Source organism: Tachypleus tridentatus, chromosome 1 (genome assembly GCF_004210375.1).
Source record: "Tachypleus tridentatus isolate NWPU-2018 chromosome 1, ASM421037v1, whole genome shotgun sequence".
Classification (NCBI taxonomy): Eukaryota; Metazoa; Arthropoda; class Merostomata; order Xiphosura; family Limulidae; genus Tachypleus; species Tachypleus tridentatus.
The window spans coordinates 49000203-49017029 of record NC_134825.1 but is presented as its reverse complement, the minus strand read 5'-3'; the positions used below and the strand labels follow the sequence as shown (position 1 = coordinate 49017029).

General features: G+C 34.5%; 1 protein-coding gene across 1 annotated transcript in view; it reads right to left on the bottom strand.

The window, feature by feature from the left end:
- Nucleotides 1–16827, bottom strand: part of LOC143223812 (aquaporin AQPcic-like) — a 47320-nt gene extending 30493 nt beyond the window's left edge. The window contains exon 1 of the mRNA XM_076452559.1: nucleotides 15913–16827. Coding sequence (XP_076308674.1) covers nucleotides 15913–16605 — 693 coding nt within the window. The 5' untranslated portion in view covers nucleotides 16606–16827. The remainder of the gene's footprint in view (nucleotides 1–15912) is intronic.

The window sequence follows — 16827 nt, the reverse complement described above, 5'->3', positions numbered from 1 at the left end:
AACACTCGGTGTCATGTATAGTGTAACCTGAATAAAAACTACAACTCTCGCAGTGTTTTTGATGGAATTTAGTTCTTCGAGGCTTTTTACAAATATAATATTATTTAAAACCACTCTGTACGTGACAAACTGTGAAAAAATAATTTTCTGTAAATAAATACTTAATGCAGAAGAAATTATGCTTTGCGAAATTACTACGTTTTAACTAAGTATGTATTAGTAGTGACATACCCTCTTTACTAAGTTTGTATTAGTAGTGACATACCTTCTTCACTAAGTATGTATTAGTAGTGACATACCTTCTTCACTAAGTTTGTATTAATAGTGACATACCTTCTTCACTAAGTATGTATTAGTAGTGACATACCTTCTTCACTAAGTTTGTATTAGTAGTGACATACCTTCTTCACTAAGTATGTATTAGTAGTGACATACCTTCTTCACTAAGTATGTATTAGTAGTGACATACCTTCTTCACTAAGTATGTATTAGTAGTGACATACCTTCTTCACTAAGTATGTATTAGTAGTGACATACCTTCTTCACTAAGTTTGTATTAGTAGTGACATACCTTCTTCACTAAGTTTGTATTAGTAGTGACATACCTTCTTCACTAAGTATGTATTAGTAGTGAAATACTTTCTTCACTAAGTATGTATTAGTAGTGTTATACTTTCTTCACTAAGTATGTATTAGTAGTGACATACCTTCTTCACTAAGTTTGTATTAGTTGTGACATACCTTCTTCACTAAGTTTGTATTAGTAGTGACATACCTTCTTCACTAAGTATGTATTAGTAGTGACATACCTTCTTCACTAAGTATGTATTAGTAGTGACATACCTTCTTCACCAAGTTTGTATTAGTAGTGACATACCTTCTTCACTAAGTTTGTATTAGTAGTGACATACCTTCTTCACTAAGTATGTATTAGTAGTGACATACCTTCTTCCCTAAGTATGTATTAGTAGTGACATACCTTCTTCACTAAGTTTGTATTAGTAGTGACATACCTTCTTCACTAAGTATGTATTAGTAGTGACATATCTTCTTCACTAAGTTTGTATTAGTAGTGACATACCTTCTTCACTAAGTTTGTATTAGTAGTGACATACCTTCTTCACTAAGTATGTATTAGTAGTGACATACCTTCTTCACTAAGTATGTATTAGTAGTGACATACCTTCTTCACTAAGTTTGTATTAGTAGTGACATACCTTCTTCACTAAGTATGTATTAGTAGTGACATATCTTCTTCACTAAGTTTGTATTAGTAGTGACATACCTTCTTCACTAAGTTTGTATTAGTAGTGACATACCTTCTTCACTAAGTTTGTATTAGTAGTGACATACCTTCTTCACTAAGTATGTATTAGTAGTGACATACCTTCTTCACTAAGTATGTATTAGTAGTGACATACCTTCTTCACTAAGTATGTATTAGTAGTGACATACCCTCTTCACTAAGTTTGTATTAGTAGTGACATACCTTCTTCACTAAGTATGTATTAGTAGTGACATACCTTCTTCACTAAGTTTGTATTAGTAGTGACATACCTTCTTCACTAAGTATGTATTAGTAGTGACATACCTTCTTCACTAAGTATGTATTAGTAGTGACATACCTTCTTCACTAAGTTTGTATTAGTAGTGACATACCTTCTTCACTAACTATGTATTAGTAGTGACATACCTTCTTCACTAAGTATGTATTAGTAGTGACATACCTTCTTCACTAAGTATGTATTAGTAGTGACATACCTTCTTCACTAAGTATGTATTAGTAGTGACATACCTTCTTCACTAAGTATGTATTAGTGGTGACATACCTTCTTCGCTAAGTTTGTATTAGTAGTGACATACCTTCTTCACTAAGTATGTATTAGTGGTGACATACCTTCTTCACTAAGTTTGTATTAGTAGTGACATACCTTCTTCACTAAGTTTGTATTAGTAGTGACATACCTTCTTCACTAAGTTTGTATTAGTAGTGACATACCTTCTTCACTAAAGTATGTATTAGTAGTGACATACCTTCTTCACTAAGTATGTATTAGTAGTGACATACCTTCTTCACTAAGTATGTATTAGTAGTGACATACCTTCTTCACTAAGTATGTATTAGTAGTGACATACCTTCTTCACTAAGTTTGTATTAGTAGTGACATACCTTCTTCACTAAGTTTGTATTAGTAGTGACATACCTTCTTCACTAAGTATGTATTAGTAGTGAAATACTTTCTTCACTAAGTATGTATTAGTAGTGACATACTTTCTTCACTAAGTATGTATTAGTAGTGACATACCTTCTTCACTAAGTTTGTATTAGTTGTGACATACCTTCTTCACTAAGTTTGTATTAGTAGTGACATACCTTCTTCACTAAGTATGTATTAGTAGTGACATACCTTCTTCACTAAGTATGTATTAGTAGTGACATACCTTCTTCACTAAGTTTGTATTAGTAGTGACATACCTTCTTCACTAAGTTTGTATTAGTAGTGACATACCTTCTTCACTAAGTATGTATTAGTAGTGACATACCTTCTTCACTAAGTATGTATTAGTAGTGACATACCTTCTTCACTAAGTTTGTATTAGTAGTGACATACCTTCTTCACTAAGTATGTATTAGTAGTGACATACCTTCTTCACTAAGTTTGTATTAGTAGTGACATACCTTCTTCACTAAGTTTGTATTAGTAGTGACATACCTTCTTCACTAAGTATGTATTAGTAGTGACATACCTTCTTCACTAAGTATGTATTAGTAGTGACATACCTTCTTCACTAAGTATGTATTAGTAGTGACATACCTTCTTCACTAAGTTTGTATTAGTAGTGACATACCTTCTTCACTAAGTATGTATTAGTAGTGACATATCTTCTTCACTAAGTTTGTATTAGTAGTGACATACCTTCTTCACTAAGTTTGTATTAGTAGTGACATACCTTCTTCACTAAGTTTGTATTAGTAGTGACATACCTTCTTCACTAAGTATGTATTAGTAGTGACATACCTTCTTCACTAAGTATGTATTAGTAGTGACATACCTTCTTCACTAAGTATGTATTAGTAGTGACATACCTTCTTCACTAAGTTTGTATTAGTAGTGACATACCTTCTTCACTAAGTATGTATTAGTAGTGACATACCTTCTTCACTAAGTTTGTATTAGTAGTGACATACCTTCTTCACTAAGTATGTATTAGTAGTGACATACCTTCTTCACTAAGTATGTATTAGTAGTGACATACCTTCTTCACTAAGTTTGTATTAGTAGTGACATACCTTCTTCACTAAGTATGTATTAGTAGTGACATACCTTCTTCACTAAGTTTGTATTAGTAGTGACATACCTTCTTCACTAAGTATGTATTAGTAGTGACATACCTTCTTCACTAAGTATGTATTAGTAGTGACATACCTTCTTCACTAAGTATGTATTAGTGGTGACATACCTTCTTCGCTAAGTTTGTATTAGTAGTGACATACCTTCTTCACTAAGTATGTATTAGTAGTGACATACCTTCTTCACTAAGTTTGTATTAGTAGTGACATACCTTCTTCACTAAGTTTGTATTAGTAGTGACATACCTTCTTCACTAAGTTTGTATTAGTAGTGACATACCTTCTTCACTAAGTATGTATTAGTAGTGACATACCTTCTTCTAAGTTTTCAATTTTCTTTCTTATTTACACCTTTACAAAAATGTAACAGTATGTATTAACGAAGGATAAAAATTAATCTTGTTAGTAATCATGGTTCAACATGCCTGCAGTAATTGTAAATGAAGCCAAAAGTATTATATAATACACATATCATTTGAAGAGTCACTTTATAAATTGTTCAGTGATGGTATGCTACGTCGGGTACTTCCGATTCTAGGGTTTTGTTTGTTGTGAGTTTCGCGCAAACCACCTCGAGGGCTATCTGCGCTAGCCGTCCCTAGTTTAGCAGTGTAAGACTGGAAGGAAGGCAGCTTGTCATCACCAATTCTTGGGCTACTCTTTTACCAACGAACAGTGGGATTGACCGTCACATTATAATGCCCCCACGGTTGAAAGGACGAGCATGTTTGGTGCGACCAGGATTCAAGCCCGCGACGCTCGGATTACGATTCGAATGTCTTAACACGCTTGGCCATGCCGGGTCCCTAGAGTTTTGTGTCGCATCATTATTATCATATGTTCCCTAAAAGCAACGTCTGAACTGTGTGTTTTTTAATCAACTATAGCAAAAATGTCTGCTAACAAACATAAACCATATTAGATAGTTATAACTATAACTAAAAAAAGGTATAATTAAAGACTGCGTTTAAATATAAAAATGTCGGAAATTACAATCTTGTAACGTTTCACTTTGTATACAGTGAAACATTTCGATTTATTAGATTGTCACGGCTTTAAGCGGAACTTAAAAACATTGTATTATAATGGGCATATTATTAGTTTGCTTGTAAAGTAAGTCTAGTTTTTCCAAACAAGCAACTATCTGGTGATGGACCCAACACATTCTGTCGTAAAGCGAAGACAATTATATTTTTAGACAGCCTGGGTTAACCCACCCACTAATGACTTGAACTTTGGCTATCAAATTTATCTATTGAACTAGATTTTCTATAATTCCAATGTGACAGCCAAATGTTTTGTTATATATACTGTTCTTTCTTGTTAAGCGAAAAGCTACAAATTGGTCTATTTGTGCTTTGCCCACCACGAATATCGAAACTCGATTTTTAGCGTCATAAGTCCATGTATTTGCAGCTGAGCCACGAAGGCTGTTATATTCCATTCTCCCTTTATATTCCAGTTACTTAAAATATTTTTCATGAGGATATTGACCTTTGAAAAGCACTTATCGTAACTAAATCAACTGTCCTTTTGAGTTAAAAGATAACAGAGTTTTACTGAATCTTGCTGTCTTACAGTAAAACTGACAGAAACGTTAATTTGCTCGTTACATCCGCTATGCCACTATAGATACATTGGTTGTACTGGAGGTCAAACTGATTAAATGTAAAATAAAGCTTGCAGCGGGTAATTTTTTGTTTAAATGTACAAGGTTTCAAATGCACGTGGCCATATTCTAGTCTAGCAGAATTTGAATAGGAAAAAAATCTGAGAAAAATAATTCCACTGCAGTTTTATCAAAACTTGTGTTCTGCACAACATACTGAAAATCGGGGTAGAAAGAAATATTTTGGGAGGGAGGATATAAAAATCCCTTGAGTCGATTCCGGGGATGGGCCATAGATTAGTAAGTATAATAATGTCGTAACAAAAACCTAATGTCTTTCAAATTAGAATGAATTATATTTTTGATTGTTGTAACTGACGGTAGATGTAGTCATCCAGTTGAGTCTGCTACCTGGTATTCCAAAAGATAAGGCCCGGCATGGCCAGGTGGATTAAGACGTCCGACTCGTAATTCGAGGGTCGCGAGTTTGAATCACCGTCGCACTAAACATGCTCACCCTTTCAGCTGTGGGGGCGTTATACAGTGACGGCCAATCCCAGTATTCGTTGGTAAAAGAGTAGCTTAAGAGTTGACGGTGGGTGGTGATGACTAGCTGCCTTTCCTCTAGTCTTACACTGCTAAATTAGGGAAGGCTAGCTCAGAGAGCCCTCGAGTAGCTTTGCGCGAAATTCGAAACAAACCAAACCAATCCAAAAGAAAAAAACACCCAAATAAAAACAGTTCCACGCTGGTACATCGGTAAGTCTACGGATTTACAGCGCTAAAATCAGTGGTTCGATTTTCCCTCGAGGGACTCAACAGATAGCCCAGTGTGGCTTTGCTATAAGAAAATACCAATACCCAAAAAACAGAAAATCTAAGTTTTGTTTTTAATACATAACCTGGAAAGTAAAGGCTTAAAATGGGTACTGGAAGTCAGATAAAATCGAATCAACAACAAATTACTACGTGAAGCCAAATAGATAAGCATAAACATTTCCCTGATTTGAGTTCGGGAATAATATTGATCAATAAGTATTGGGATCACGTTATTGGAATAATCATTGACCACACTTTCAAATTATAGTTATTTAAGTAATTACATATCTATCATTCACCACTAATAGCTTAATTATTACTGAAAAAAAATAATCATGCTGTTTATACACAAGGTAACATTCAGAAACTACAGTTCTTCTTCACATTTTATGTCACTTAATGTTCCTCTCTGAATATCACACATTCATCCTTTTCAGCTAGCTGTCACATGTATAATAGAAATAAAAACATTGGCAAGTGTATCTTAACTATACTAAGCATGAGTATCGGATTTCATGTTACATTTTATTATGCGTAGCAGTTTGGACAGTGTTAGTATTATGCGTAGCAGTTTGGACAGTCTTAGATCTTTATTATTAGATTTTCGAATGAATTCAAACGTTTTCTTCTGTCAAATGGCTCACAGTAAGTTTCATTTGAATAACTATTAGTTCCTATGACAACTGTAACATGCAGGATCATAGGTCAGCTAATGTTGCGGCCCGGCATGGCCAGGAAGTTAAGACACTTGAAGCGTAATCCGAGGTCACGGGTTCGAATCTACGTCATACCAAACATGCTTGCCCTTTCAGCCGTGGGGGCGTTATAATGTATCAATTAATCCCACTATTCGTTGGTAAAAGAGTAGCTCAAGAGTTGGCTGTGACTGGTGATGACTAGCTGCCTACCCTATAAGTTTTAGACTGCTAAATTAGGGATGGCTAACGCAGAGAGCCGTCGTGTAGCTTTGCGCGAAATTCGAAACAAACCAGTACAATGAAGGGATAACTTACGAACTCAATAACACTCTAAGCATTGCTCACTAGCGCAAAAGAAACATAACCCACTTAATCCATAAACAACAGTACCGTATTTTATTTTCACAAATAAGCCTTATATTGAACCCAAGATGTGATGTTAATGAAAAAGAAATACAAAGTTTCTTGATATATGGTTTCTAATCATTCTTAAAACACACACCAGCTTTGTATAATGAAAAACGTCTTATACAACAATACGTACTCCCCTCCTACCCCTATAGGCAGAATGTTATTTATTATGAAGCTGTATTAATATACTAAAAAATTCTGATTTACTGCGAAAAATGAGAAAGAAAAATGCTATAACTGTCAGTGAATGGTACAAAAAATAAGATTATAAATTAATTGTAAAATACGTGATGATTTAGTATTTCGTATACAGTCGTAATTTGCTCAGGTGAGTACACGTATGGAATAGAATATTAAGGGTTAACCGCGTTTACTTGTGTTCAACAAATAACCAAACTTCTCCTCAGCCGTAGGATGTCCACTTGTGGAACAAGCGTTAAGTCTACGGCCTTGCAACGCAAAAGTTCGGGTTTCAATTCCCCGCAGTGGTCACAGCAAATAGCCCACTGCGGCTTTGCTAATAAAACGAACAAACAAGCCGTATAATAATATAAATTAATATTATACATCAAGTTATACATTCATATATTTCAAGCAAAGTGTTCCCATTTTTCATAACTAAATAAAAATTTATTACCACTTAACTCGGCACTAACTTAACTGAAAAATTTTAAAAACTCCTGTGTAGTTTACGTGACGGTGAACCTCGTGCAGCTGTCGAACATAATAGTTCGTTTGTTCGCTGAAGTCTATACACAAGCCTAGCCGTCCCTAATTTTAAAGTGACGAATCAAAGGGAAGGCAACTAGTGAATAATACTCGTCGCCGACTATTGGGTTACTCTTATCTTACTGCAAAATATAATTATTCCTTCATATTGAAAGTACACTCACGGCTTCAAATCGCGATGCGCCCTTTTTGCGGCGATATGGTTTCGAGAAGTGACAGATCAGGCGCGCTGACAACAAAGCCCGCCCTCAACGTTAATAATTGAAGACTGCGCAATACAAACAGTATTATATTCGTAATACATAACGTGTAAAGTGTTTGCTACAGAAGATGTTTTATCAAAATCTTCTGTGTTAAGGCTCAGATATTTTGTTGCGTTGAATTATTTGAGAATAAAGGTTAGGTTGATATCTTGACATGAAATTATCACTAAAGCGTGATTTTTTTTCATGCAACGTTGAAATACATTTAAATTGCTGAGTTTAATTAAATACAGTGTCACATTAAATACAAAACGTGTTTGATAATTTTATTAAAACCAAATATTGGTTTAATGCACTTCGTCTCGCCGAATAATTAAATTAAATGCTAAATAATTAATATTATTAACTCCGTAGAACTAAAATATTTTAGATTAATTATAATTTCTGTTGTGTTGTATTGTGTTTCTTTGTGTAGGACAACTGGATCAGTTGAGAACCGTATATAGTCAGCTCTCATCAACTGACTATAAATATTGTCCAAATGAAATTCATTATAAGCCGCGGTAGTGATTCGTAATAGGGATCGCCCAATAATTATTTTTATTGTTGTTTAATATTGTTCTATCAGCCCTATTGAGAATACAAATTTAAAATCTACCCCTACACATTACGCAATGATCACGTTTTATTACGGTACTTACCGCTATGGTAACTAAAAACCCTTGAAGTAAAAATGTATTCTCAAGACGGCTGGTATGGGTATTAGCACTTCAATTAAAATAAAGTACAGAACAACGTTTCGACTTTCTTAGGTTATCTTCATCACAAGTTTTTAAATTTATTTGACTGCCTAGGAGATAACAACGACTATATAACCGTTGCGACTCGGTCGTTTCAATGTAGTCTGTGGCTTATAGGTAGCCTGATACTCTACTAGATATGTACCTATATGTATAACTGCGTGCAAGCCGTGGATGTAATATCATATTTATATGACAGGCATGCCACACGTATCATAGCGATTATTAACTTACTGTTATAACTGTACTTATGTCGTGTATCATTTATTTATGTATAGAGTTCCTATTCTGTAGAACACAACACTGCTGACAGGATTACAGTTTTCTCTTATTTTTGTTGTTGTTTTTATGACTACATGATCGATTTCGGTCATGTTATACAAACATCTAAAACGTTATATAACCGTCTAGGCTGTCTCTCACAAAAGAAATCTCTAAGTCGTAGTTTAAAAGACAGCACCAAACTCTGTTTCGAACATCACATTGGCAGTCACGGTGATGGCTGATGGTAAATGTCGAATAATAGTCAACACTGCGTGATTACGAATTTTATAGATACCGCAGATAGAGTAGCCACCCTTGAAGAACTACAAGGAGTAACCAAGAACCGTGCAAGAAGGAAATGACGACTCTAGATGAAAGTGAGACAGAAATTTCGTACCTGTATATTTTATTTAGAAAATATTTAGTTTCAGATAAAGTATGTAAGAGCGAATTAAACAAAACGAATTGACTGAAGGTAGGTTGCTAAACTTATTTTGTTGTGAAACTGTTCTTAAGGTCCAATTAGTTACTGTATCGATCACTTGTCTTACCACTTGCACCAGCAGAGACTCCAGATCTTGAAACACAACACGTCGCTGTTTTATGGTGGTGAGTGACGTCAAAGCACCTCATGTGCACTTTATGGCAAGGATGGAAGCTATACTCTCACAGTTAGCTATGGGCCTGAACCTATCCAGTTATATGTATAGAACATTTTCTAACGCAATAATCCATTTTCCTACATTAAATCTTCCAATATGACTTTAACAAATGAAATTAGCTGTAAATATGTTAATTTCCATATTCTAGTTTTTCAAAATGTCGTAAGATGTTTGATTTCCAGACTGGAGATATAAATTATATTATGCTTTGTTTATTTCGTACTATCCAGGACAGAGTTCATAATAATAGCGTGTATTTAAGTTGAAAAATTTTCAAAATGTTTAATCAAGCTATTATTAATATTATTGAATTAATAACAAACTTCACTCGTCATATAGGTAAAACTCTTAACGGTATTAAGTTGGTTCGTGCTTTATACATGTCTTACTTATAGTGCAAGTGATATCGAGGAGGTTTTATTGGTTGTTGTTTTTTAACTCGGTATATCATTTTTATCTTATAGTTTAATGAATTCTATAATTTCAATATTTCTATTGAACAGTTGACCTATAACTATATAATTTTTATCTGGTATCAAAAGCAGCATATTTTTTTCAGTTTATCTTCTTAATTCTACAAGATAGATCAGATAATAGTTAAAAAAGAAAACAAGCACGTGTTATCAGACCCTTCATACACGACCAAGACCTTTTCGAATAGCTGCACTGTCGGTTGACATCAAATAAATAAAACAAAAAAATTTATTTGTTTGTTTTCAAATATTCGTTTTTAGCAATTCATCGGCCGTCCACCGTCTCTAGTTTTGGGATGACAAATTAGAGGGAAGCCAACTATTTAACAGCACTAACCGTCAATACTTGTAATAGTCCAGTCATCTTTATCACACACCACGGCCCAAAGTGTTGTACACGATTTATCATTTAGCTACTGATTTTTGTTTGTTTTTTTGTGGTAACAGGACGCAGCCTAACAACTGAGCCACAGACAGACGCACAAGAACAGCATATTTAACACTGGCTAAAATTAAAGTCAACTTTATAAGTTACGATACCAAATTATTTTCTAGTTATTATTAGGCAACACCAAAAATTAATTGTAATATTATTCATGAATCAGCTCATTCGGTCTGAGAAAAATGACTCCATGCAAAAAAAATGCGACTTAGATTTGAGTCTATATGAGTCAGGACACCAATTTATATAACATATTGTGTTTTATTTAGGTGCTTTGGAACTTTATATGTATCCCTTTACTGTTGAATTATACTTGCATACGATACCAACGATACAGCAGAACTATACACCATGTAAACAAAAACAGCTCATAAATCCTATACAGGACAGAATAAAGACTTTCATTGATCCCATAGAACGAAATATGATAATAAAGAAATACGTATGTATGCTTAGAAAAATTCCTGGAGTTTGGAGGTTGTTTGATAATGGTTGACAATCCCTGAGATTAACCAACGTCTTAAAAATATTAAATGTTCTCGAAAGTGGAAAAAAAAAGAAAGTGCAAATCGCCCTTTGCAAGGAACACGTGTAAGATGTGGATCACAACAAGTGAAGGGCAATTATCTTGAACATTGTGTTTTTTATGGTAGTGGGAACCTCACGTATGAGTTAAACATAACTTTAAGTTATGTTTTAAATTGTTTATAAAAATATGTATAATCTGAAACTGCTTTGTATATTTGGGGCACGCAACTGCTTCAGTTGGTGAACAGTATATGTCGAAGACAATGCTTGTTTGAGAGTGTTCGTGCAAAGCTACACAAGGAGTATCTAACCATGGCTGTTTTTAATTTTGAAGTGTATGACTGATCAGAGGGAATGCATTCACTGTCAACCACTGAGTTACTATTGTCTGACCAAATAAAAGGAATTGACAGTCACTCTTATAACGTACTCACGACCCAAACTTGGCACACTAACCACCATAAACACCGTAGTTAATACGTATTGAATATTTATACAATAAATCTTACGATGTCTAAATAATACATTTCTTCATTCGAAAGTAAGTAAAAATATCTAAGAAACATTTTAGTAAATGCGAAATATGAAAGATAAACAATTTATTATTTTTTTGTTCTTGTAGCTGCGTTTTTATTGAACACGACATGAAATGGAAAACTTATTTTTATAATTATGGAAAGACTTAAACTTCCAGATGCTGAAATAAGCAAACATAAAAGCTGAAGTGCATATTTGTATTATGACACAAAGGTAAATATTCTTGTGTTTAAGAATATATAATTCTGTATCTTAGAACGGCTGATATGGGTATTAACACTTTTACTGATAAGGAGAGAACAACGTTTCGACCTTCCTAGGTCATCTTCAGGTTTACAAAATTCTGTGTTTCAAAATTGTTTTATTCAAGAATATATAGTCATCCATATTTTTACTCTACAATATTACAGAATGAGATACTGAAGGCAAGTTTACAAACTGATCTGTTTCAGGTTTCAAAATTGTTGTGTCCAAGAATATATAACCATCAATATTTTGATTTCACGATACCACAGAAAGAGTTAATGCAGACAAGCTTAAGTATCGCGTTCACATTGTGAAAACGTTCATTTCATGAAATGATTCCTCTTTATGTAGTAACCAGAGTGATATGTATTCTTTTCAATAGCAACAACGCAATATTATTTACGTAAACAATCGAGACAAAAAAATGTGCGTAAGATATTTCACAAACACACAGAAAATCTCGCAGAAGATTTATTACAATGAAGACCTAAAACAAGACGTCATATGTTTATTCAAGAACTTAAAATATATACAGTACTTATATATCCGTGAAACTGCTTATATAAAGCACTTTGTAAAATTAGAACCATTAAACGATTAAGCCCCACTCGATAAAGAGCGATTACCCATTTCTTGATTTGAAATGGAATATTTTACAATGTGAATGCAGCATAAATAAAAGTTATTCTTTTTACTTAGTTGTTGAAAAATATAAAACAGGACACGTGTAGGGTGTCGAATTTTATACTCTCAAATACTATTTTGTAACTCTGTTATAGTTCAACCTAAGGTATTTAATAATCTGTAGACAGGAATCACGAACCCAGAACGCCAATAGAAAAATATTGATAGCATCAACTTCATAAAATAGTTTCTATCTTTTTTCACATTTTATTTTTCTATATACTTGTACATTTTGCTATCTGTTACATGTTGTGAATCGTCTACATAATTTACCCGTTGCATTTCTTTGAACTGCTCAAATAAAATTTATAATAGCAACGAAACTACTTAAGGACCAAGAAATTATTATATTTCATCAAGGTAATGGGTATCTCAACCACGCACTGTTTAGATTGTAATATAGTGTGTACACACGTTTCTGTTTGGATTTAGACTTCAAACCTAATGAGACATCTTTTCTAATAGAGTGTATATTTTTTGCTTTTATGTATATATCACCAGGTTCGAACTGGAGTTATACACGTTATTGTGTATCTCTCGAAGCTCTACATCTGAAGTTTAGAAGCAAACATGCAGATAGACAGATAGGTCAGTAGATCTCTTGTCGGAATATAGAATAAACCTAATTACTGCTCTTTTCTTTACCATTTGCACGAGAAAACGCTGTGAAAACATTTTAAGAAAAAAAAACACGTAATTGGTCCGTTTTTAATTACCAGTTTTTGAACTTATCTTTTTCACAATGACAAGCTCAGTAAATAGTTACTTTACCGTCACTAAATGCTAAACAACGCATATTTTTTTGTTCGTAACGAACAGTTCTGAAAGCTACAGTTCCAAAACTCATTTCCTTCAGTATCGTTAACCGTTTTAAGGATCAATACTTAACACATGTTTCGCCTCATTTTCGCTTCAAAATTCTCTTAATTTATCCTCACTATTCATCTAAAAAAGTTATTTATAGCCTCTCACCATTTCAAAATTAGCTGATAGCTTTAGAAATTCACTTACTTGATTGTTACACTATGTAACAAAATGTTTACTTTTTCTTATTCCTAGGGAGAAAGTGTTATTTCCCAATTGCCTATGCCTAAAGTAAATGGAAAAGACCTATTTTTCTCTTCAAACTTTGCTTTTGTGACCTGGGTAATGAAATTTTCAAATGTACCCATTTTCTAGAACATTCCAGGTAGATTCAATGCTGAGAAGCTGATAGAAATTTTCTCGAACTTACAAGAATTATCCAAATTTTGTAGAACTTACGAGAATTTTCAAGAACCTTTTAGAATTTTCTAGAACTTTCCATAGTAATATATATATGCAAGGGCTCACCACTCACCACTTCAATTTAGTTCTAGCTGCCTAAGTGAACACGTAGACCTATCTGATTTTATCAGAGATGGCGTCAAGAAGCAGCAAGCATTCTCCAGACGCATCCAGAAGCTACAAAGCTGTGCTGCTCCATAGCGGGAATAAGTATTCGTCTCTTCCCCTGGCTCATTCAGTGCACCTCCAAGAGGAATACAGCAGCATCAAGTCCTTGCTAGAAGCCTTGAAGTATGATGAGTATGGCTGGAAGGTTATCGGAGACTTGAAAATGATGGCATTCTTGATGGGTCTCCAAGGAGGCTTTACCAACTTTTCCTGTTATCTTTGCCTTTGGGACAGCAGGGACACCACAACGGACCAAGTTCTCTGTGGGGAGGCACAATGTCAAGTGTGAGCCACTAGTGGACCTCCAGAAGGTGTTCCCACCATTACACGTAAAATTGGGTCTTATGAAACAATTTGTCACAGCTCTTGATAAGGTGTTTGCATTCTTCAAGTACATTCGAGACTTCTTCTCTAAGCTGTCTGAGGCAAAGGTCAAAGCTGGTGTCTTCGTTGGACCACAAATAAAGAAAATCCTGGAGTGCACAGAATTCCCCAAGAAGCTCAGTAGGAAGGGAAAAAAGCTTGGGGCAGCTTTGTTGCAGTGGTTCGTGGCTTCTTGGGCAATCACATGGCCGAATATTATGTGAAACTGGTTGAGGCTCTGGTAAAGAATTACGGCAAAATGGGCTGCAGGATGTCCATGAAAGTCCATATCCTTGACGTTCATCTTGATAAATTCAAGGAGAACATGATAGCATACTCGGAAGAGCAAGGCGAGCTCTTCCACCAAGATATACTGGACTTTGAACGCCGCTACCAAGGAGCGTATAACGAAAACATGATGGGAGACTATATTTAGGGACTGGTAAAGTGATTTACATTACAGACGCAAATCTCAAAAACTACTCACTTCTAAACATTTTTACATAGCTTTAGTAGAAATTCGTGTATATCTTAATTCATATGTTGCTTTATTCAGACCTTATGTAAATGAAAATATGCAAATTTGGCCGTTTCTACATAGAAAATAGGTTAATTTCTAAATTTCATTATCCAGGTCACAAAAGCAAAGTTTGAAGGGAATGATGACCATTTTCTGTACTTTTACAACATAAGCAATTAAGAAATAACACATACTATCCAGGAACAAAATTTGTGTTACATAGTGTTGTTGATCTGTCTACTTTGTCACCCCTAATCTCCGGAATCTCGTTTAATTTGTTCTCAGAAATTACTTAACTACCGTTCTCTAATACAGATTTCACGGACATCTTCAGAAGTTTACTTACTTTAACCTCTTTGACCTATTTTAAACTTACTTAAAGCATGATTTAATAAGTCTTTGGAAAGATTTTGTGTGTCTCGAAGTAATAATTATAAATCATATTATATTTGTCTTTAACGTTTCATCAAAACAAATTACCAATAAAAAAAAAGTAATTATTATGGGTAATATAATATACCACTCTGAGTTACAGTGATTGGAATACATTGATTCATAAATTAGGTGCCTCGCGATTAGCGATCATTTCGGCCATAAATCTAATAATACCTCAAAAAGTTAAGCCAGATTAAAAAAACTTTTGTTAGTCCCAAATTCGTGTAAAACAAACGAAAAGTAATCTTCAGTTTCTAAATATATCTAGATCCAGTCTTTATTTTAACTAGAAATGAAATTTATAATAAAATAGGGTTTATTTTTAAAATACTTTTTCCCATAACAATCATCTTAATTGGTGAAAACTGCATTCATAATTAAGGTGGTGACTGTATTACTCCTCATACCGATATGTATCGCAAAAATGGAATATAATAAAAGTACATTTTGTTTTTAGTCATTTTCTCCAAACTACTACAAAACAATATCTGCTATTTTCACATGATCAAAGGTTTCAATTATTTTTGTGACCTTAAGTGAAATATTTCGTTTATTTTTAGTTAACATTCCATTTTCTTTCTGTAGAAAGTAAGTTTTCAATTCATTTATTAAAGTATATCAGTCAATAAATCCAAAAAATACTACTTTATAGCATGTGCTTTGTCTTCAGAAGAAAAAAATGTATATATATATGTATACTTACTGCCAACAAATGGGCAGCGGTATAAGATAATCCTACGGACAATGCCTTTGATCCGGAGTTTGTTCTGGCCGGGTCAGCGTTGGACAAGATGGTCAATATCACTACTAGGGTCCCAAGAAACTCTAACCCAAAGGCTTGACTTGGATGGAGATGTTCAGATGGCTCGCACGCTCCAAGACTTACCAAAGCACGCTGCTCTGACGGTGTGAGACCGTACAATACAGCGGCTCCAACCAGAGCTCCAACACACTGGGCCAGTATGTAAAGACCTGCACGAAGCATGCTAATGTGGTGGGTCACTAGTAATGCTAAAGATACCGATGGGTTCATATGGGCGCCACTGACTGGCCCAATCCACTGGACTAGTGAAGCTATGACCAATCCAAATGCCAGAGATACTTGAAGCGTGACAGCATGTGTATCAGCCGAGCCTGGCTGAAAAGACAGAGTAGCCCCGCAGCCCACCACAGTCAATAGTAATGTTCCCAGGAGCTCACCTTTCACTGACTTCCATAGCTGAGCACTCATCAGTTCCTCACGATAACTCAGGTCCTGTGGCAGAGACTCAATATACTGCCGCATAACTTCCACGTCCGACTGACTAGGGTTAGCCACAGGACCCATCATTAATGACCGTGTTGGGTTCACGGTTTGCGTCACGTAGTCTAGGCTAGTATCCGATGGATATGCCATCAGCTATACTGTTGTAATTAAAACTGACAACATTTTGGTATATTCTATACATACAAAATAACATGTATATTGTCTATTGTTCTCCTAGTACTTGGCTATAGAGAAGTTTATAAACCTTCTTGGTTTCAAAATGAGTTGCAAAAAAAGAAACAATGAAACCTTTTTAAGTTAACGAGGCAGGGACTCACGAAACGAACGTCCAACCAATGGTTTCACACGAGA